Raw genomic sequence first — 23,542 nt, 5'->3', positions numbered from 1 at the left:
GCCAAGGCCCACGCCAGCTCTTGGGGTTGTCCTGTTACTCTTGTTTCAGGAGCTGTGTGAGTCTTCCATCCTCACCTCAGTGTCCCTCATGTTACTCACAAGGACATTCACCTGGGGGTAGCCCCCGGGTGTCGAGGGCAATGTCATCTCAATAGTCGGGCCCTGCTCCTCCCCCACCACGCGCCCATGTCACTCACAGCAGCCCATCCCCTTCTTGGTTTCCAGGAGGTGCACTACAAGAACCGCTACTGGCACGAAGGCTGCTTTCGCTGTTCCAAGTGCCTTCACCCCTTGGCCAGTGAGACCTTTGTGGCCAAGGACAACAAGATCCTGTGCAACAAGTGCACCACGCGGGAGGACTCCCTCAAGTGCAAGGGCTGCTTCAAGCCGATCGTGGCAGGTACTGCCCACACTCACCCCCCGGGGCGGCCAGGGAGGAGGCCTGAGGGCAGAGATGATGGGGGTTGCTCGTGACGATGGGGCTAATGCTGCTGTGAGCTGCTCTTAGCTTTTAGCGTATATATGCACGCATATATATACATGTATACATGCGTACACATATATGCTCGCACACACGCACACACGCGGAAACTAAAGACCACTGGAGAGAACTGTCTGTGGCAGGAGAAGGAAGTGAAAAGTATGTAGCACTTTCTCATTTGGGTATAGTAAGTGATCGAAGCATGCTTCCTCCTCAGGGTGTAACTCTGGGTCAGCCAGCCCCGTTAGGGAATCTCTTAAGTCCACGAAGGGCATGGGAGTGGGAGTGGGGAGTCAGGCATCTACACCTCAAACACTACAGCTGGGTCCCCTCCCCGACAGCTCTGGGTTGGCACACCCACAAGTAGGCCATTGTCGAGAACCCCCCATGGGTAGGTTCCTGGGAAGCATGAGGCCAGTAACTGCAGGGCCTGCATTCCCTCACCTCTGGAGGGCCCAGGCTGGGAGCCGAGTGGATGCAGCCCCCTGCACAGCACTGTCAGTGGGGCTATCCAACTGCTTCCCCCCGCAGGAGATCAGAACGTGGAGTACAAGGGGATCGTCTGGCACAAAGACTGCTTCACCTGCAGCAACTGCAAGCAAGTCATCGGGACTGGAAGCTTCTTCCCTAAAGGGGAGGACTTCTACTGCACGACGTGCCACGAGGCCAAATTTGCCAAGCATTGCGTGAAGTGCAACAAGGTAGGTTACCAAGGAAGTTCTGTGTGGCCTGTTGTTTCTAGAAGCGTTTGACAGTTGGCAGAGCACTTGCACACACACTATCCCATTCCATCCCCACGACAGCCCTGTGACGTGGGAATTATTATGCTCGTGTTACAGATGAGGAGACTGTGGTAATAGAGAGCAGTGCCTGGCCGAGTCAGGCTGTCTGACGGCGCTCACCCCGGAGGCACGGGCGGCCCTGGCTCTAGAGGCCTGCCTCCACCACCTAGTTGCTGTGTAACTAGGCGAGCATAGGGGCTCGCCTTCTCTGAGCCTCGGTGTCTTCATCTGTAACTCGGGGATAATAATAGCACCTGCCTCCCATGGCTGTTGTGGCGATTAAATGAGATACTGTAGACCAAAGCGCCCAGCACAGTGCCTGGCACATAGTAGGCATTCAACAAAATGGTTGTTGAATCTGAATCCGGTGCTACACTCCCTGGTCTAGGCCATCACATCTGGAGGAATCACTTACCAGGATCAGCCCTGGCATGCCGAGTGCTTTGTGTGTGTCACCTGCTCTAAGAAGCTGGCTGGGCAGCGTTTCACCGCTGTGGAGGACCAGTATTACTGCGTGGATTGCTACAAGAACTTTGTGGCCAAGAAGTGTGCTGGATGCAAGAACCCCATCACTGGTAGGCTAAAGAGTCCTTGCTAAGTCGGCCAGGCTAGGTTTTGCGCATGGTAACCATCTCTCATTTTCCTACGTCGTCGGTTTCATCCACAAAGGCCCCCAGAGAATGCCCTCTCCCCTTGCCATTGTGGTCCCGAAGGCCCCCACATAGTTTGGATTCTCCCCCAGGCCAGGTTAGCCTTTGCAATACAGAACACTTCCTGACTGCTGCTGACTAACTAACGATGCTGTGCTGAGGAGTTCACAAGCCTGAGACCCACGGCCACGGCCAGGCACTGCGTGCGCGCGGGATTCTGGGGGGAGAGTGGTGGGGAAGCGGGGGGGAGAGGAAAGGGGGAGGGAAGCGGAGGCTGGAGAGCCATAGGCTGCCATCATAACACCCCATAGCGGAAGGCTAGCTCAGAGGTGCCTGTGGGCAGCTGTATTGCGATCAGAAGCCAAGCTAATCACTTCATTCCTCATCTCGCGGCCGCGATCCACGTGCCCTGGGCCCTTTCCCCACCTCCACTCTTCCCATCTCCCCGGGGAGCCTTGAAATGTACATTTGAGAAGACTTTTGCCATCCTCAGGGAAAAGGACTGTGTCAAGAGTGAGCCACCCAGTCTCTAAAGCTAGGAAGCCCCCAGTGTGCCACGGGAAACGCTTGCCTCTCACCCTGTTTCCCAGCGCCAACCTCCGGGGCAGGCATCCGGGTGGAGAGAGGACTTGTCCCTCATGGGTGGTGGTTCTTTATAGAAAAAATCGAAGCTTAGCAGCTCCTCGAGGCCCGGTAAGTGCACACCCCACGAACAGCCCAAGTTTGCCTCCTGGTGGCCAATGTGATGCCATGGCCCTGACCTAAATCAAAGAAACTGGTTATGCTGGGAGGTCGGTGCGCGTCACAGGGCGATCGCGGTGGCATGTGGGTTCTTTAAATCAGGGAAGCCCTTGGCTGAGCTCTGGCATCTTCTCAGGTCCTTGAGAGCCGTAGCAGGGTCACGGCGGCGTGGCGTGGGGGACAGTGCACGATGGAGAGGGGTGGCCTGGGAGCCGGGCAGACGCTGCCCCTGCGTGCTTGTTGGCTCTGTGAACGGGCAAGGCGCCGGCCTATCTTTCTACCTGTATTCACTCAGCTGTCGTTCTTTGTTCTCTTTTGTGTTTTCCATAGGGTTTGGTAAAGGCTCCAGTGTGGTGGCCTATGAAGGACAATCCTGGCACGACTACTGCTTCCACTGCAAAAAATGCTCCGTGAACCTGGCCAACAAGCGCTTTGTTTTCCATCAGGAACAAGTGTATTGTCCCGACTGTGCCAAAAAGCTGTAAAGTGACAGGGGCTCCTGTCCTGTAAAATGGAATTGAGTCTTGTTCTTTGTGTCCTCGCCCTCTGCCCTGCACCAACTCTAGGGAAAGAGCGGCCTTTCACCTCTTCCAAGTTGCTCTTCTCTCTCTCTCCTCCCATTTTACAGTATTACTCAAATAAGGGCACACAGTGAACATATTAGGATTTAGCAAAATGCAACTCTGCGGCAAAATTCATTTCGTGATGGCTACCGTTAAAAAAAAAACCACTTAGATTGACTCTTCTGCATGTTTATCATAGAGCAGAAAAGTGCTAACCATTTAGCTGCTTAGTGATGTAAGCAAGAAGCCTAAGAGATAAAGCCCCTACTGAGGTGCCCTTTGTGGCTCAGCTGGGACCCACCGTGTCGTCACGTGACACACACGAGTTGTAGCGGCTGCTCCAACTCACTGCTCACCCTGTCCTGTGAGCAGAAACAGAGCTTACCGAAATGCATGGTTTAACTTTCTCATCAAAACCTTCCTTCTGTTCTTTTTGTGCTTTTGAACAAGTAAAACGAATTTCCAGAACAATAACTTTTGAACTTAGCTGTGATTCTAAACTGACCTTTCCCCTGTACTAATGTTTGAGTTCCCCGTGTGGCGTGTTTTCTGAACGTTCCTACTATCAAGCATGGAACATGCAGGTGATTTGGAAAGTAGGCAGATCTGAGAAAACGAGCCTGTTTCAGAGGAACATCCTCACAGCCGATACTTCTGGAAGCTTAACAAAACTAACCCAGCTGTCCTTTCTCTCTCTTTTTTTTTAAATAATAATAGTTTTGTTTTAATTAATAGCAACATAGTTTATGGGTTTGGAGACTTGCATGAAAACATTTTAGCCCTCTCAAACGTTCCTGCAGTTTTGAAATCATCCTACAGAAGTAATCATAAAACTCTAGAGGGGTAGCTGAGCAGGCACCAGGACTGTCATTGACACGGATGTGACATTTCCAAACAGTGACAGGTTGAATTCCTTGTAACATAGTAGCTGTCTGCTCTTTGTCCGTGTGTTAAAGAGGCCCACCACATCCCTTCTCTTATGATTCTTAGGACTATTCCTCAAGAGCTTAGCTGGATCTCCAGGGGAGTGGGGAGGCCACCATCCTCACAGGCAGAACCGGATTTCCATGTAGTGCTTAGCTGAGATGCAGGATCACCTACTTACTCTATTCTATCTACATTGTTATATTACATAGTAGAATGAGACGATATCAAAAGTGAACATGTAATGACAATACATATTAACATTCTCGTAGCCGTGGTTAGAGAAGCCGATGCCTCATTTCTACATTTTGTCATTAGCTATTATCATCTGATGTTTCAGTGTATCCTTACAGAAATAAAGCAGCATATAAATAACTTGCCTCCTGTTTTTTAATTCTGCCCGGTGCAATTGCGGTACGGTGATAACTACTAATCCAGAAAATTGCATTGTTTTTCCTTCCTTCAAGGACATGCTCAGTTAAGTGCAACTGCACAGGACACAGGAATTACAAACAAGACAAACCTGTAACAGCACTTGGAGCCAGTTAAAAACAAAACCAAAAACCCATTCTGACCCAAAATACCATTTTCCCAGCTGTTTCCTTCCCTTCAAAAGGGCAAATTGATTGGCTCTGGCCAGGGGGTGGGGCTGGGAAGGAAATTAAGGCAGAAGCATGTCACTGAGAAATCCTCAGTGTCCCCATTCTGTTGGCTGCCCTTTCGCTGTGCCCTCTGGAGCCTGGACCACGTTGAACACTGCTGTCCTCAACTGCTGCCCTCTGTAGTGGGGCCTTCGGGAGAACCTCACGCCCTCTTGTGGACAGTGATTATTTGGGAGGTTGCTCATTTGGGCCAATGGACTTCAGGGTGGGGGGCGTGCAGGGATGGGGTGGGCAGAGGTTGCAGCTTCTAGATTATTGCCAAACACCTGAGGCTCGTGTTCTTGAGCCATTCAACCCACCCACCTAACCCCAACATGGTCATTGCAGGATGGCACTGGAGGCCCAGTGAAACGGGGGTCCGCTGTGCTCTCCCTCAGGATGGAAGGGTCATCAGGCCATGAGGGCGCCTAGTCAAACTACAGCTAAAGGCAGTCGGGAGAGGTTGGCAGGTAGTCGTTGATGAGCTTCAGGCCCAGGGTAATAAAAACAAAGGGCAGAACCCCTTGGGTGCTAATATTTACTGTGTTCGAAGGGAGTCGGAAGCTGTCAGCAAGAAACCGTAAGCATTTTTATGAATGGGGAACATTCCCTTGTGTTTCCGTAGAGACATTAGCTGTTAAAACCCTTAAAACAATGAAAAAAATGTTTTATCTGGTCATCTGGGGCCCCAAGGAAGCGAGTACGGGTGGGAAATTAAGATGGCACCCTTCTGCTTCTGAGGCTCTGGCAAGGGAGGGAACACACCCAGAGGGAACATGCCTGGGATGGAGATGGGGCACTGCCCCCTTCACTGGGGTCTTGGGCACCGGCTTACGCTCTTCTCCCTAGGAAGAGACCATGATGCATCTCTATTGCCCTGCACCTCTGCTTGCTCCGCTTTAGCAAAGCCTGGACTGTTGCAGCATCCAGACTCACCTGTCCTCTAAGCACACAGCCTCCCCCTCCGGTCCTCCAAGTCTCACTGAGCTCCATGTTTGCCCTCCAGTCCACTGACTGCTCCAGTTTCTTCTCTTAGCCCCTTCGTGTCCTTCCTTTCCTCCTTATGTCTGCTCTAGACTCTATGCTCTATCACTTGGACCCTTCTTATCCCTCACTCAGTACTGTTATCCTTTTGCCTTCCTATTCCACTTGGCCTGCAAAACCACAGCCCACACCAAGGCCAAGGAGCTCTGCTCAGAAAAAGCCACACAATTACTCACCGCATCGGCACTGCATGAACTCCCGCCGGGCCCTCAAGCCTGTATCATCACTCCAGCACTTCCTCCATATTCCCAACAGACTGCCTCCACCACCCTCCTTGCCCAAGTAACAGGCCTACTGGTCAGCGTCTAGCTATTGCTTGCCGCACGATGCCTGCTCTTAACATTTGAGCACAGTGAGAAGTAAGCGTCTTATACGCACTGGCACTCTTGCCCCATCTTCCAGATTAGAATTGAAGTTCAGAGGTTTGCCTAAGCTCACACAGCTAGAAAGCAACAAATCACCACCCCAGGCACAGCTCTAGCCTATCACTTAAGGACAATGCACTGCCATAGAAACAGTGACCCCTTTAGGGCAGGGGCAGTGTCTGCCGCATCACAATGAGGAAATTGTCATGCACAGTGCTCAGTACTTAATTTTTTATTTTATTTTATTTTTTAGCTGAGACATCCTGCCACCTGTTGGCAGCTCAGCAGCAGTTCAGCTCGGGCAGGACTCGAACCGCTGTTGTTCAGAGCTCACACTCTTGAGCGAGCTCTTAACCAACTGAGCCACTCAGCCAGCCCCTCAGTACTTAATTTTAAGAGTGACAACCAGAAGACTCAGGAGGAAGAAGGGGAAATTTTAGTTACCAAATTTTCAGCAGAAAAGCTTTTTCTCCCTCATAGTTAAGCGGAGCAGGATATCAAGAATATACCTACTTGGGGTTCACAGAATGGGTTCTGGAGCCCAACTGCCAGATTTCAAATCCTGGCTGCCCTGCCGTTTTCTAGTTGAGACCTTGAGCCAGTTACCTAACCTCTCTGAGCTTTTTTCCTCATGTTAAAATGGGACTTATATAATAATTCCTACTTTGCAGAATCACATGCAGATTTCATGGTAATACGGTGCTTAGCAGTGCGACTGATACCCCGTAAAAGCACTCCATAAACTTGACCATTTTATCTCCATCACCAAAGACAGGGATTGACTACCACACAAGCTACAGGCCACTGTTCCCACTCCCCAAGCAGAACAGGGTGTTGGCTTTAGAATCAGACAGCCTTGGGCTTGAGTATCAGCTCTGCCTTTCTAGTTGTGTGCTCCTGAACAAATGCCTGTCTCCACGAATCTGTCTCCTCCTAGGTAAAAACACCCACACCTCAGAGGATTGTGGTGAGGGTTTGCAGTGATGCCTATTAAGTATCTGGCATATAGTATGTATAAACTGACTAGTTATTCCAACATAGGTGGGGAAATTGCGCACACCCTTCTGGAAACACTGGAACTGCATTGGTGGGGAGACCATGGCAAGGTGGCCTTTCTGGGGCCTGCTTCAACAAACCAAGCCTGGCGGGAGAGGGAGGCACTGAACATGACACAGGTAATTGACCTGATAAAATGTGCCAGTCTGCCTCCATGCTTGCGTCTTGGCACTAGCTTGTTTTATACCCGAGTCATGATCCTCTGGCTCTTGCCATGTTAGTGATTCCTCAGAACCAAAGGGCCCTCAGATTGTAGAGAAGCCCCCCTCGCTTGCCAGATATGAGGACTCAGAGGGGCCATAATGTCTTCAAAGTCACACAGGATCACAGCCACCTTGGCTGATTCACGTCTCCAATCCGTCTAGGGTCCCTTAGTGTCCCATAGTACACTTTTGTGGTCGCCAGGGATTGGAGCCTTTAAAAGGCTTCATTTCACACAGTCTTCAAGGCATAGGTGGAGGAAATGTCCTCAGAACCTACTAGTAAGGACAGGAACCTCTTGTGAGAGGACACCGAGAGGCTATCCAGAGAGAAAGGGAAACTGGAGGCGACCAGGTGTACCGGTCCAGGGCAAGAGGGGGACGCTAGGTCAGTGCCCATCACTTTACAGCTATAAACAGGGTGCTTTGACTGAATTTCAGGTTGTGTACGTACCAGGGGTTGTCCTATTCAATAACTCCAATGGAAGGACCAACAGAATGGAATGCTAAGTGGGGAATGGCTGACACCATTCTCATGAGCACAAGACCCCAAAGACTGTGGATAAACGGGACCTCGCCTTATCAAAAACAGGAATTAGTGGAGTAGAACACGTTTTAAGATTGGAAACTAAACATTTACAGGTAGATCAGAACATGCGCTTTGCCACGCATAACAGTGACATCATGAAGAGATGTCTGTAACAGCACAATTACCACCCGAGCACACTCACACTTTAAAAAGCAAATGTGGGGCGGCCGAGTGGCGCAGTTGGTTAAGAGCTCAAGCTCTGAGCAACAGGGTCACCTGTTTGATTCCCACATGGGCCCGTGAGCTGCGACCGAGCTGAGCTGCCGCTGAGCTGCCTGATGGGTGGCCGGATGACTCAGGGGTTCGAGCATGCGCTCTTAAGGTTTCTGGTTCGACTCTCGCAAGGGATAGTGGGCTATGCCCACCCACAACTAAGACTGAAGGACAACTTGGCTGTTCCCCTCCCCCAACTCCCCAATAAAATCTTTACAAGAAAAGAAAAACCCAAATGTGTTTTCCTCATCTATGGCAAGCACCAAATGTGAGGTTTAGAAGGTCTAGGGTTTCTTTGTAGGGTAATGAAAAGGTTCTGGAACTAGACAGAACTGACGGCTACACAACACTGAATATACTAAATGCCACTGAATGGTGACTTACGTTATGTGAATTTTACCACAGTATAAACAGATATAATCACTGGTGTCAGGTAGAAGTCAGAACCGTCATGGGGAAGAGTAACGTGCAGGAAGACTCGAGTTTGAAAAATCACATCTTAGTGTCCCACAGGTGGAACTGCCAAATCATCAACTAGCTGAAGAGGTGCATCAGAGTATCTGATTACTACCGGGGGCGCCAAAAAAATGTCTACACATTTCAAGAGATGTTAACACTTTGGTCAACGTGGCTCAAGCGGTAGTTCGACCAGTCATCAGAAGTGTCTGGACACTGATGGGAACCACTTTGAGCCCCTCTTGTAATTGCAGAAGTCAAACGTGACTTGTGTTCATCTTTGAGTATATATTGAGTATTACAATTTTAATAGTTTTCCTTTTTTAAAATGTGTATACATTTTTTGGGCACCATCTGTATTTCTTGAACTTGCTGGTTGCCCGTGTTCATAGCTTGGTTAACAACTGGTGTCACCTTTATACTACCACCAGTACATTTTGTGTTAGTATAATAAAAAGAAAACTTGGATTTACCTGCAAAGTTTATTTCGTGGAACACACATTTATATGGAGTTACATGTAACAGTGTTTCAACATAATGACATTTGTGCAGAAAAATAGCAGAAATATCTGTGTTAAGATGATTGTCTCTGCCTTCTACATAAAATAACTAGTATATAAAAATAACTTTTAAATCTAAGGCACCGACCTCTAATCTGTAACAAAGGTACAGTACTCTGAATAGCAAAGAACTAGGGAATCAGAAAGAATAATTACTCCCTTTTACTTAACCCAAGAATCGTGATTAGAAAGGAACACATCCAACTATTTGGGACGCATCAGAAAACTCACTAGCATTAGGACAACTAATCCACGTTCAAGTTTTAGTCAGTGGTTTTAAGCAGGATTCGATGCACTGTCCCAAGCTGGAGTGTATACTGAAGGACAGGACTGGAGGGCACAAACAGAAAAAGACTACACACAGTAAACATTTAAAGGAATTAAACATACCCCACCACACAAGGGCCAAATACTGCCTTATGTATACAACAAAAATAATACCTTTTTGTAGATCAACCCCAATATGTACTTCAATAGGAAACATTGACAAGAGCACATAAGATGCCAACTGCTCCAAGATCACACTTACTAGGATCACAGCATTTGGGGGTATCGGTGCTGGTGCACTCAGCTGGCAGACTATGGCAGAGGGAAACGTACACATACGTAATGGTAAGTGTGCTTTACTGTATTTTGTACCCTTCATTATTGGTAGATTAGAAACAATCCAACAAAGCTCTTGTGAGCAATGCTGAGTCCCTCCCATAACCCACTGTTTTCTACAAGATCAAATATGAGTTTTTAATTGCTGTGTTCATGTAATTATTAAATAAACATTAAGATTTCAAATATGTACTGAGAGGGGCCAGCTGAGTGGCTCAGTTGGTTAAGAGCTCGCTCTCAAGAGTTTGAGCTCTGAGCAACAGCGGTTCGAGTCCAGCCCGAGCTGAGCAGAAAACAGGTAGCAGGATGGCTCAGCTTAAAAAAAAAAAAAAGAAGTTCAAATATGTACTGAGAGAAAATTGTTCTTTCAGTAGAGATTATTTTAAAAGCTCAAACGTTACTCTTTTATAAAGACACCCTTGACGCACACTCACACATGTGGCAGGAAAACACAGGAATGAGAGATAATGGAGATTTTTACAGAAAAACAAAACTTTACTGAGAACCCTTGAGTGGGCAAGAGTCAAGATGATACCAGCATCTTCTGAGAACTGTTAAAACGCTTTTTTGATATTTTCCCCTTTTGTGATGGTCATTTTCTTTGCCTGACTCAAGTCAGAGGTGAAGAAATTTGGGGATGGGCCTGGAAGTTGAAACCCAGAGTGAAGGATAAATTCTCTTCCAGGCTGCTCGAGGTTTACACATCTGACCAGAGAGAAAAAAAAAGCAAGGTTAGTAGAGAAGATGCTGGTCTCAGTTAACCGGGTGGGCCCAGGCCCTTGGCAGCCCCTGGAGCTGCTGACACACTGGTGCTCACCGTCATGTTCCCCACATCTTGAAACTCCCAAATGAGCCCATGCTGCCTCTCAATTTCAAAGGGAGCTTTGCAAGTGAAAAAAAAAGCCTTTTGGTTTTGCAAAGAGGTTGAGAGGCGAATTCCACAGACCTCACTAACCCTCTGTCCCAAATGATAATCGGTGTGCTGTAAAGCAGCCAGTGGGTCAGGAGCTCAGAGGAATTTGGGGTGTGAAAAGAACCTACTTGGTATTATATGGCAGGAAATGCAGGACATAAAACTTAGAACCATGTCATTTACTCTCTCAAAACTACTTTGATGGAAGACTCTTTGACATTAACCTAGCTTTCAGACCAAGTCCTCCTCTCCCTCACCTCCAAAGTTACATGGAACCAAGATAACCCTGGAACAGCAGGAAGCCCAGGAGGGTTCCAGGTCAACTGCCTTTCAAGCAAAGTGAACATGGGATTAAGCCTTACCCGATTGAGAAGAATCAGATTTGTCTGTCCTGTGGCTATCTAAAGATGTCTGGGTACTTTTGTCTAAGGTCGTGGAACCTTTCAGATGGTGTTTGTGGCTACCAGGAAGGACACTGGACATAAGTGGCTCGCTCTCACTTTCAATATCTAGGATCTTGTCATAGGTCCATCCCTGTGCCCTTGCACATAAACTCTTGGGAGGTCCCATGGTGTTGCTGGCTTCGATTGTCTTTCTGGTTTTTGCTGTTCGATTGGTCATTCTTTTGGTAGATAGTCTGGAAAGAGATGTTTTGCTTAGAATCCTGATAGTACCCAAACCAGGCCTTTGTCCTGAAAGAAGCTTTATACTTTAATTAATTTCTACAAAATGCCTTAGAAATAAATGAACTTGCATAAAATGGGAAAGCTGGAAGGTGTCCTGAAGATCACAGAACACAATGGTTTCCAAATTGTGGCCTACAAAGTCCTAGGTTCCATTGACATGCTGAGCGGCTACGAACAGCTAAGCATGAAGGCTCCCTCCATGAGCCCTGTCCCTACTTTAGGCTGCCTGGGACATGGCCAGGAAGGTGGCGTGAGGACTAACGTGGGTTTTCTAGCTCCAGTGCTCTTTCCTTACCATCACGGTGCCTCTCTGTGGAGAGTTTCCATGGGCCTTGTAGGTTAATGTCTTTCAGGCAATCGCCCAAAGAGTCTTCCTTTCTACGAGTCTGTTCCTACTGTCTGACCTAACCTGACTTTCAGTTTCCCCATATGTCAAATGAGGACATTAATACTGAACTCAGAGGTACAGTGAGAATTACAATAGGTAATGCAAATTGCCTGGTATTCAGCATTGAGTCAATCAATGGCCTGATTTCATGAGACAACATTAATCAGTGTCAACAAAACAGTTTGGAGTCAGATGTATCAGGATGTGAATTTGGGCTCTGCCCTTTAACTGTGGGATGTTAGGCAAATACGGCCCTTAACTTCTCCACGCCTCAGTTTCCTCATCTGTAAAGATGGGGATACTAATCCTTACCTAGCAAGTCTGTTGTGGGGATGAGTTTGTGTCTATAAGTCAAGTGCCTGACATAGTGTTTGGTATAAACTAAGAGCTCAGTCAATTAATTTCATGTACATTCTAGGAATGTCAATCATAATGCCACCAAGTTTATCCTGATAAGCTTGCCGAGTGATTCACCTGGTACCCTTGGGCTTAGCCAAAAGGTCCTTCACGTTTTGTCTGTAGTTTTTCATGTTACTTTTTTTAAAAGACGTTTTTGTCTCCTTATGGACTTGACCAGAACTGGGGTCTAAAAACACCAGCTTGGAAGTGTTCTTCGCATTCCTAAAATTTGTCTTGAGGTTTGTAGACGAATCCATGCCATTTACAAAGGCTAGGAGAAAAACAAGGAACAAGATTAATTATAACTGGAGTTTCAACAACAAAGAAAAGAAGAGCAGAGTCTGTGATCCTCATGGGCTGGGGGTGGGGTGGGGGGTGGGAGGGAATCTGTCTGAGGGCAGGAAGAGTGACGGGCAGTGCTCTGGGGAGGCAGGTCCCACAGCCATGACCCAGGCCACTGTCTAGCACACCTGCCTGCCTGCCCTGCCCTCAAAGCACAAAGGGGCCACCTTTAAGGAACTTGCCCTCTCTCCTTTGCCAGGAAAGTATGCCAGGCCAGAAAACAGGACTGCACCATGCATGCTTCTTACCCCTCCTTCTGATTACCCACCCAGCCAATTCTGCCTCTTATTTCAGTCTCACTTCCAATGCTGCCATCTACCTTAACCTTTCCAGTGCCCTAAGGCAGACCCTACACCTACCCTGCTCCTGCTGCTATGTTCTCATTGCATTTTGGCCAAGCTCCTTTTAATGCAACTAGCTTGTGGCAGTATCAGTGCTTAGTCATACGTCTGCCTTCCCACTGGCTATGGTTCCCCAAGGCTGAGGGCCCCGTCTCCTCATCTCTGTATCCCAGTACCTAATAGAGCATTTGACTTGTGGGATAAAGGGTGGACAACAGTGTTTTCTCAGATGCCAATTACTGCTGCCATAAAGTGGTCCCTACTCATAAGGGAATGAAGAGTGTATTTTAGAGGACACTCACAATCATGACATGATTTTAATTTTTCTCAATGAGGTGGAAAAGTGGCATTCCATCTGCGGTCAGTCATGGATGCCATAGGAGGCCCTGAGCTATGAAATGCTAGTCAAGCCTCATATTCAGCTGAGAACAAGCTGCCATCTGCAGTCTTTCAACACAACCTGCAAATTAACAGCTGCAGTAGCAGCTAATATTTATTGAAAGTTTGCTATGTGTCAGGCACCGTTCTCTTAGCATTCCACGGATTACCTTATTGAAATATCTTGCCCACCTTAGGAGGACAACTACTACTTCCCCTTTTTCAGACAGGAAAACTGAGCACACAGAGAGATTAAGTAGCTTGCCAGAAGCCACACAGCTCAGAAGGGGAGGGACACCTGGATGAACCTAGGAAGTCTAGCTCTTAAATAGTGACTAACAAAACTCCAAAGGGAAGCAAACCTGATGGAGGTAAGTCATCGAAATAATCCTCGTCGTCACTTTCTGACTCGTCCTCATCGTCTGCCTCGTCCTCCTCATACATGTCCTTGCTGGGTGTTTCCACAGCCTATGATGAACAAAGAAAACCATGGTTCCATCTAAATAGTCAGTCATCCTGACTTACTTATTTCAACGAGAGATTTCACAGATTGATGGCTCATTTTCATCATCTCAATTAAAAGATCAAAAAACCTCATCTCTTTGGCCCCAAAAATCTACAGGGGACAGGATAAGTGGCCCTAGTGGTGTCTTTCAGCTAGGGAAAGACACTCAAGAATGAAAGACTTCCCTGAGTGGGAACCAAGGGATAAGTGTTCTGGGTTGGCATACGGTCTCGGCCCACTCGAGGACCTAACTAAGCCAAGGTGGGGCCAATTAGAGAAGAGCTAAAAACGTTCTTGGCTGCTGCTTAAGGGAAAATGTCCCAGGTCGATGAGCTGAATGATCTTTGACATGGCGACTCCGAAAACTTTTCAGAATTGACATTTCTCTTCTAAATTTTCATAATCATATGATTGATCACAACTGGGCAGTTGTAAACAGGCAAAACATCAGTTTTGTGAGCACAGAGGGCAAAGAGCACAGAATCTGGAGAAAAGGTGTCCTGAAAAGAAAGGACACTGAGGGAAGCAAATACTTATGAGACAGACCCCCAAAGCAGTAACCAACCGTACTGGGAAAAAAATGGCTCAACTTGAGTTCATTCAAATGAACTTCTGTTCATCACAAGTCATTATGAGAGTGTGAGCAAACTGCAGTCTGGGGGCTGATACCTGCAGTGCATATATACAAAGGGCTCATAACCACAACAGGTAAAAACTCCCACAGATCAAAAAGAAAAAGGCAGGCGACTCAATAGAAACACAGGCATAAGACTTAAAAGGGCACTAAATCTCCAAATGGCCAAAAAGCATATGAAAACACACCCAACTCCATTAGTCATTAAAAAATACTGATGAATTCAACAATGTGAAAATATCCAGCAGAAGATAGCTTTAAGAAAAGACAAAGCCGTAAAGTGGGAGAAGCTATCTGCAACACATATAAAAAAGAAAGAAACAGTATCTAGAACATTTAAAGTACTACAAATTAGCGAGAAAAAGACACATCAGCTTAAAAGTTCTGGACAAGAGACCTACACCAGCATTTCACACAACGAAAAATAAGAAAGCTAACTAAAGATATGAAAACATGCTCAGCACTTTTAATAATCAGGGAAATGCAATGTGGTACTTTATTTCATTAGCATCATAATGGCAAAACTTAGAAAGTTGGCAAGAATGTGAAGCAACAGGAATTCTTAGACACTGTTGGTAGGAGCATGCAGAATACCTTGGAGGCATTCAAATTGGTCTTTCTCGTCCGCTTCATAATTTCCTCAATTCTCTATTTAAAAGAAAAGAAAATATCAAACACGAAAATACATGAAAAACAAAACAGTGGTCCTGAAGAAGTTGATTATTTCCATTTTCCAGAAGGGGACGATATCAGTGACTGCTCCAAAGCCACAGACTTAACTGACACAAGACCCTGGGCAGCAGCTGGGCTCCTTCTTTCAGCCCCGGCCTCTCAGTTACCTAGAAAATGCCTTGAGTGGTGACAGTTATACCTGTCACTGTACTTGTTATCCAAATGATTTCTCACTCCTAATTTTGCAGGCTTCGAAACTCATTATTTAGACTAAATATTATTGCAAACCAGTTAGAACTTATTAACATACTTTTAGTCTGAACATGTTATGACCGAAGTCAATGTTAATGAAAAGAATGTACCCCAGTGTTGCAACACTGTCAGAGGTTCTGTTACTAGAAAGAGCACACACACAGGAGGGATAAAAATCCCTTTCCCAGGATACACTTCTTTCCCTGAAAGTGAGGAGAGCTGTAGCTCTCTGGCCTCCTGGGCTGACTGATCTGACAGAGGCCTTGCAGCACCTCAGCCAGGACCGCAGGTCCAAGGCCACATGTGTTACACAAAGTGAGGTCCTACCTTACTAACAACTAAGAGCCTGCACCTTGGCCTCTGAGAGAGAACTGTGCCTTCAGCTTCTTCTCACTCAGCGGCTGCAATTTCTAGCCCCGTTTACAAGAAACTCAAACTTCCACCAAGCCCTACCATGACCAGAGTAATTCTGTTCAAGGGAGCTCTGCAACATTGAGGCATCACTGTAATGGCCACCAGTGGTCCATGAGGGAGAGGTATGGTCAATAAAAGGAGACCCTTCTAGGTAGGAGAGGGCAGATCCCTGTATAAGAGGAGGGTAGAGTGGGAAAACAATCTGGGGCTATCATATCACTTATTTGTGATTTTCAAAACTATGGTTTTATATCATGTGCCTAACATTACTGTAAACAAAGAACCAAACCCCCCAGAGAGAGAGAGAGAGAGAGAGAGAGAGAGAGAGAGAGAACCTTTTTTCTTTCCATCCTCTCTTGTAAATTCTGTAACATAATTCTTTCGCGCTCCTTCTTGCGTTTCTCAGCCTCCTCCTGAGCTTTTATTTTGGCGTCCCCTCTCTAGGAAATTTGTACAAAAATGGTTCATTTCAATATATCTGAATGACATCAGACAACACTTTAAAAAGTTAAACAGTAAAATGTTTTCCAACATAAAGAATGTAACCTTTTGATTGTGAGTACGTACGTACACACACGCACGCGCGCGCGCGCGCACACACACACACACACACACACAACACATAAAGATTATCGGTTTTCAAAGCACTAGCTAAAATGTACAAAACCAAGCTATTATCGTGAAGATTTGGAAGTCATGCTAGTCCCCTCCAGGACCTCGGGGTTATCATTAATAGTAGTTATCAGACCACTACAGCTTCAAAATATGTGACTGCATTAACACAACATAGCAACAGGAGCCAGAAGTCTTACACTTCTCAAAACCACCGAGAAGATTCTTAAAGAGGATTGCCTTCTCCAGGAATGCAAATGCACACAATTATTTATGTAACATATAACTGATTTTATGAATGATACACTAAAACTGGAATATCAATTAGGCTACTTAAACGGAGTACAGTCTGAGCTTAGTTTGGAGTTTTATTTACCTGGTGATTTGAATTCACATGGGTGAGACATTCTTATTGGTGAATTTGATGACTTTAAAATTTTAGAGGTATTCATAATTTTTATCTCATCTGTTGGGACGTGTGTGGGGTGCAGCTGTGTCACCACAGAATGCAAGATTGGGAAAATTCACATAGGACATTTAATCTGTGTGGGCGGTTTGGATTTCCTGAAACCAAACTGCAATGTTGTTTACGTAGACAAACTAAAAGACTGCTAATCTATAATTTGCTGCTTTCTGCTTTTATTTCACTTGGAAAATATTCTAGGATTTTGACAAGGGTGGCCGAGAATGACTTGCAGAGGTGTGGGGTATTAGCTTGACTGGGATGTAAAAATGCAACCAGGGAGGGCAGGGCAGCATCTGTTCATCCTCTTTCTTGGGGAAACAGATTTTGGCTTTGAGTTTCAACTGAATTTTATAACCTGGTTCTCATCCCCTGATAAAGAGCTAGCAAACCTGTTGTAACATTTTCTGGTCTTCTTTATCCTGACATTCTGTCTTCTTTTCTATTTCCTTTAGTTGTTGCCCATAGTCTAATTTTGAGAACTGTTCTTCTTGGTCTTCAGCTGTTTTCTTTGCCATGTCTTCCTCTTTCCTAATGACACAGAATATTTAAATAACTCTTAGTATTTGTCTTGGTCTCTACCATATACAGCTTGCAGTAAGTACGACTTATATTTATACCAGATTCCCTACATTTTCTGTGTTATTACTACACAAGATTTGCATAATTTCACCCTTTTTATATGAGGGAAACCAGCCCTTGGGAGTAGAAAAAGATTTCTATCTTGTGGTGGGCTACTTGACATCTTAAAACGAGAGAGAAAAGTAGAGAGAGAAATATGAATCACTCCTTTTGAACCATTTTAGCCACGTGGTACTCTCCAAAAAGCCTTACTTACACATGCTTATACCCAATCTCACATGGGAGTGTGATAGGAATAATTTAGAGGGTCTGGTGGTGCCCAGAGGAGAAAGCCCAGTCCACAATGACCAGTATTCAGGGATTTTAAAATGCTAAATCAGCTGTTTACATGAAGCTAAGAATAATATTCTTCAAAATTATAGTTTTTGGCTCTTCATAATATCCCCTTCTCCTCCTTTCTCCCAAACCCCATATAAAGTATATAGAATGCATGTGATTGTATTTCAAAAAACACTTAATACTTAAATCAAAGTCAAGACTATAGTTACCCTTTGCAGGCAGTGGTCAGAGGTTTACATTACAGGGCCCCAACTCAAATGGGCCTTAAGACGGAGGATCAAGAGATGTCCCATGGCAGCTATTGAGGGGCAGCAGCCACGGCTCTGCGCTACCCCATGGCCGTGAGCCTCAACAAGGGCCACAAGGTGACCATGAACGTGAGCAAGCAGAGGCACAGCCGCCACCGCAGACATGTCACCAAGCATGCCAAGTTCATGCAGGACATAATCCGAGAGGTGTGTGGCTTCGCCCCCCATAAGCGGCGTACCATGGAGCTGCTCAACGTCTCTAAGGACAAGTGGGCCCTGAAGTTCACCGAGAAAAGGGTGGGGACACACATCCATGCCAAGAGGAAGAGAGAGGTGAGCAATGTCCTTGCAGCCATGAGGAAGGCAGTAGCCAAGAAGAACTGAGCCCCATCCCCTCTGTGTGTAATAAAACCTTTTCAGGAAAAAAAAAAGATGGAGAATCAAGAAACTTTCGGATCAAGTTAGAATGCATACAACTGGGCTGGCCGAGTGGCTCAGTTGGTTAAGAGCTCGCTCAAGAGTGTGAGCTCTGAGCAACAGCGGTTCAAGTCTGGCCCGAGCTGAGCTGCCGCTGAGCTGCCAACAGGTGATAGGATGGCTCAGCTAAAAAAAAAAAAAGAATGCATACAACTGTTCATGACATTTGCTGTCCACAGGAACTCCTTCCAACACTGAGTGAAGAGATTCAGGCATCCCAAAAGTCAGTGGAAAGCACCTTTAGTAAAACATGAGGAAGTATACTTTCCAGGTTTACAAATGCTAAAGCTACAAAAGACTTTTGAAATAAAGATGGGGCTGACACAAGTAAATGCCAACGGAAGTGGTCTTGTGTGACCTCTCAGGTGCTACTGGTGAGATCCAGGACCCTGACACTGAATTGGGGAGTCTCTTTATGCATCTCCATAGCATACCTTCAGGGCACATGACACATGAACACGGAAGGGACCTATTCCAGTTCATCTACAGTGTCCTCTCTGCTTGACATGCTTCCCACACCTGTTTAGAAGCCAGTGACTCCTTTCTGACTCATACTGAAGAAAAACTCACTTATTCTTTGAGCATTTATAATACATTTAATTTGAGAGGAAGTTCTGACTTTCTAACTCCGGGACCTAGCCAAGATTCTCAGTATAGAAACGATGGGTTTCTGCTGACCTTTGCTCCATTTCTTTTTGTAGTCTTTCTTCCTTCTCTCTTTGTTCACGAGCTTGGCGTCGTTTTTCTGCCAAAATTTTTGTTGCCTCCTTGGCATTCATAGTCCCTGGTGTGCTTTTATTACCAGACTCTAGGTTAAATTAACATGTGAAACAGTTAGTTTAGGCAACTTACTGCCTCTCGGTCCAACAAAGAGGTGCGAGACAACCAAGAATATTTAAGACAAACAACATGTCCATGGTCTAAAATGTATAAAAAGCAATCTATAAGTGATTATATATGACATAATAGATTTTTGTTTAAAACCACAACTCCACCCCAACAACAGAAGTTGTACTTTGTTTCTTTTTAACAACTACTTGTTCCAAAATGAAAAATGTATTCCTCCCTATTTTTGAGATGCCTGACTAAACTGATCTCATGACAAAAAAGATTAAGATATACTAAAATAGAGGAAAACAAGCTTTTATGTGGTCCAAATGCAGTGCACAAATCTTAAATACTCGACTAAACAAAAATATATCCAGCATACAGTTTAAAATTTGTACATCACTTTTAGTAAATAATTTGTTTAGCTAACCATGTTTAAGTGTATTACAATGTTTGGTTGATCATAAAATGGCTAACTGTAGATAACCAAAGAAACCAAGACTATCAGCAAAATAAGATGACCACGGGAAGGCAATTGCAATATAATATTTTAGTCTATGTGACTAATTTATTTATTTTAAATAAACCACATATGAAAATGAGGTTTTAAGTCATTGTTAATGAGTAATTGATAATATTGTTCCTGTTACAAAGAATTCATTGTGGAATTCCTTCAAAAAACAAAATTCCCCAGTGTATTTAAAATTAAATACTGTCCATGGATATTAAGAACACATGTATGTTACAGCCAAAATACTAGTATGGTAGTTTCAGGAACCCACACACTGCCCAGACACATGTTGTGGCCTATGTATAGCGGCTGACCTACCGGTCCTGATGGAAACCCACTCAGGCACAAATGGCTACATGTGCTCTCTCCAGGGATGGAAAACAACTTGGGGCCATTCATAGAACCATCACTATCAGAGCTGGAAGGGCCTACAGGGATCCCCTAGGCCGATATATTCATCTAGCTGGTACTTTTAACATCAGTTCCAAAAGTGGATTTTCCAAAACAACAAGGTGGTGGGGATAAGAAGCTCTGATAATGAAAAGTAAGCTCTGTGCCAATGTTTAGTTAAATTCTCTTTACCTAAAAGAAGGCTCGTTCCCTAAAGTTCTCTGGACTAGAGAATAAAGTGAAGTTGACCATTCCCATACCTTAACATTTTCTGTGTTGCCAAAACATTAACTTCTCAGTGAAGGAACTTACCATCATAGGTCACAAGCTTTTGGTTCACAGCCTCAGAGCTTTCGGTGGTTTTAGAAACTGCCTCTTTTTTATTTCCGATAATATCTAATGTATTCTGTGTAAACATAGTACACTGAACAGGAATTATTTTACTTGAAACAGAAGATTGTGTTGATTGTTTTGGCATGACCGGTGAAAGCGATGGGGACCGATTTTTTTGGATTTGCCTGCTGAGAAGAATTAATAGTTAATGGGGGAAGTCTGATATGGTTTTTTAACAAATATGTGCCAATTAACTTTTAGTGTACTACTTCATAAAATATGAGAACATGATATTTTATAACTGACAAAGGTAAACCCTTTGTCTCTTAAAGGTTTTTTCTTCACATTTACATTATCATGCATATTACATTATTTCAATTATGAAACACTGATGTAAAATTTATCCTGGTTGAAACATATAAGGAACAGCTGCAAATAAGCTACTTACTTAGCATTGATGGGAGAGGGTGGACGACATCCACTTGCAGAAGATGGCCATTTATTACATGGTATGTGTAATGACGGCTGGTTCTTGGTAACAGGGCTTGAGGCCTTTATGTCCATTTCTGAACTCTGAACAGATCAATACAATCAGATAAGAAATACTAGCATTTGCCTTACTGAAGCTGGCTTTTCTCTTTAAGAGAAAAACATTCTGAATAAAACACAATTATAGCTCCCTAAACTCCCAAGTTTCCTTTCATGCATGAGATTCAGGTACAAAAATACGTTCTTCCAGACTAACAATTCATATTACACAATTGAAGCAGGTCACAGAAATAATGAATTTAAAAGAAATTTTATACTTCAAAATCTAATTCTATTTCTAAATCCTCATGAAGGGTTTCCAATATTTCTCAATTAAATTTTCTTTGGAGTTTAGAAGCATAGTTCATATAAACTATTACATTTTCTCCCTTCTACTAAAAATTAATACTTCAGCTTTGGGGAAATTTCTGGAACAATGAATATCAGATCATTTAAAACCATTAAAGTGAGTTATCCTATTTTATTAATTTTATTGCAGAATGCTATTAGTAAGTTGTTTGTATTGGGAAACCTGACCTACCACACAAGCTATACAAAATTAAATATACAGATCTTAATGAAAGATTGGTCAATAAAAGGCATTTGACAAACCTGTGGACTGTCTCTCACTTTCACCTCAGAAGATGTTTCCACGCTCATGTTGGTGGATGACTCAGATGACTTACGGGACAATTCTGTGCTCTCCTCAGGGATTGTTTCCATGCTCACCTCATAAAACGCTTCCATGCCAGGATCATGGAACACATCCACACTTGCCTCAGATGATGACACTTCCATGCTCACCTCAGAGGATGAGTCCGTGCTCACCTCAGGGGATGGGTCCACACTCGAGTCGAGAGACGAGTCTGTGCTCACCTCAGGAGTTGGATCCACGCTCGCGAGGGACACGTTGTCGCTACCCTCAGGTGATGTTTCCACACTCTCAGGAAGCGTTTCCTCACTCAGCCCGGGGGCCACTTCCACGCTCGGCCCGGGGGGCGCTTCCACGCTCGGCCCGGGGGCCGCTTCCACGCTCGGCCCGGGGGCCGCTTCCAAGCTCGGCCCGGGGGGCGCTTCCACGCTCGGCCCGGGGGGCGCTTCCACGCTCGGCCCGGGGGGCGCTTCCAGGCTCTCCTTGAGGGGTGTTTCTACTTTTTCCTGGGGAGGCATTTCCACTGTTGACTTGCGAGGCACTGTGGTATTCTTTAACTCATCAGTGTTATGGCTAAGCAAGGGCACGTTTATATACTGTATTACAGGGTTCTGGATGCCTGTGGGTAAATGAGAGAGAATGAAATTCCACACAGTTAGAAATCTGACAAGACAGAAATGCACAATGAAAGTTATAAAAACAGGAAGAGGAGAGACTGTGTTTATTAGGAAATGCCACACAACGCAGAAGTGTTTAGTGCCATGAATCAGACACGTGACAGGAGCATAGCGAAGTTGGTATTTCAGAAGTACCACCACCAACAGAGACATTGTGAAAGCAATAATCCACTACAGATGATCCTTAAGATGCTTCTCCAAAGTTGATGTTTGCAATAAGCCGTTTCTATTCTAATCACACTATATATAGTTAAGAATGATTTTCACAGAAAATTACAAGGTCTTGAACACTTTTTAAAAGTAATCTAAACAACTTCACCAAGGCCAGAGAACTTACCGTTACAGGTGATAATGTAAGACACTCTATACATAATTGTTTTAGACTAGAATATAAAAACGAGCATTCTCTCCCATACTAAAAATTGTACATTTGCAACAACATGGATGGATCTTGAGAATATCATGCTAAGAGAATAAGTCAAACAGAAAAGGACAAGAGCCATATAATTTCACTCATATGTGGGATATAAAACAGAAAGCAAAAAGGAACAAAAAAAACCCCACTGACACAGACAACAGTATGGCGGTTATCAGAGTAGGGAGGGGTGTATAAGAGGGTAAAGGGGGTCAAGTATATGGTGACAGAAGGAGACTAAACTTCGGGTGTGAGAATAAAATGCAATATACAGATGACTTATTACAGAAATGTACACTTGAAACAATCTCATTAACCAATGTCACCCCAATAAACTTAATTAAAAAAAACTGTAATAAGACATTAATCACAATGGGCTGGATCTCCACAGTCTCCTCAAAAGCTTTAAACAATCTAAATGATTTTTTTACCTAATAAATGGGAAAAAATGATCATACTTAGTACCAATCTTGGGAATCAGGCAACTTTATAAACTACTGGTAGGAGTGTGGATTTGCATATACACCTGGGAGGGCATTTTGGCAATAATGTTATCAAAACCCATTTTAAAAAATACATACTCTTTGGGGCCGGCCGAGTGGCGCGATGGTTAAGAACTGGCTTGGAACGCCAGAGGGCCCCGGTTCAGATCCCACATATGAGGGCCAGTGACACTGCCCTCTACAGCTAAGATG

At 44.9% G+C, this 23,542-nt stretch overlaps 2 protein-coding genes and 1 pseudogene across 20 annotated transcripts in view; 2 read left to right on the top strand and 1 right to left on the bottom strand.

The window, feature by feature from the left end:
- Nucleotides 1-4,516, top strand: part of FHL1 (four and a half LIM domains 1) — a 65,221-nt gene extending 60,705 nt beyond the window's left edge. For 5 of the 10 annotated variants that reach the window (XM_019667802.1, XM_019667800.1, XM_019667801.1 and 2 more), the window contains 5 exons: nt 226-400; nt 1,013-1,182; nt 1,652-1,838; nt 2,407-2,606; nt 2,985-4,516. In XM_019667802.1, the coding sequence (XP_019523347.1) occupies nt 226-400; nt 1,013-1,182; nt 1,652-1,838; nt 2,407-2,606; nt 2,985-3,068 (816 nt within the window). In that variant the 3' untranslated portion in view covers nt 3,069-4,516. The remainder of the gene's footprint in view (nt 1-225; nt 401-1,012; nt 1,183-1,651; nt 1,839-2,406; nt 2,607-2,984) is intronic. The other 5 variants (XM_019667806.1, XM_019667805.1, XM_019667804.1 and 2 more) reach the window with 2 other exon arrangements.
- Nucleotides 4,517-10,340: 5,824 nt separating this feature from the next.
- Nucleotides 10,341-23,542, bottom strand: part of MAP7D3 (MAP7 domain containing 3) — a 31,788-nt gene continuing 18,586 nt past the window's right edge. For 7 of the 10 annotated variants that reach the window (XM_019667766.1, XM_019667763.1, XM_019667769.1 and 4 more), the window contains 10 exons: nt 21,716-22,374; nt 21,024-21,148; nt 20,555-20,763; nt 19,192-19,321; nt 17,260-17,398; nt 16,128-16,232; nt 15,049-15,102; nt 13,678-13,783; nt 12,330-12,525; nt 10,480-11,418 (listed from right to left, as the gene is read on the bottom strand). In XM_019667766.1, coding sequence (XP_019523311.1) covers nt 11,133-11,418; nt 12,330-12,525; nt 13,678-13,783; nt 15,049-15,102; nt 16,128-16,232; nt 17,260-17,398; nt 19,192-19,321; nt 20,555-20,763; nt 21,024-21,148; nt 21,716-22,374 — 2,009 coding nt within the window. In that variant the 3' untranslated portion in view covers nt 10,480-11,132. Of the gene's footprint in view, nt 11,419-12,329; nt 12,526-13,677; nt 13,784-15,048; nt 15,103-16,127; nt 16,233-17,259; nt 17,399-19,191; nt 19,322-20,554; nt 20,764-21,023; nt 21,149-21,715; nt 22,375-23,542 lie in introns of all 10 variants that reach the window. The other 3 variants (XM_019667764.1, XM_019667770.1, XM_019667765.1) reach the window with 3 other exon arrangements.
- On the top strand, nt 17,793-18,420 carry LOC109396153 (60S ribosomal protein L36 pseudogene; annotated as a pseudogene).

Source organism: Hipposideros armiger, unplaced genomic scaffold (assembly GCF_001890085.2).
Source record: "Hipposideros armiger isolate ML-2016 unplaced genomic scaffold, ASM189008v1 scaffold_505, whole genome shotgun sequence".
Classification (NCBI taxonomy): domain Eukaryota; kingdom Metazoa; phylum Chordata; class Mammalia; order Chiroptera; family Hipposideridae; genus Hipposideros; species Hipposideros armiger.
This window is presented reverse-complemented; position numbering and strand designations above follow the sequence as displayed.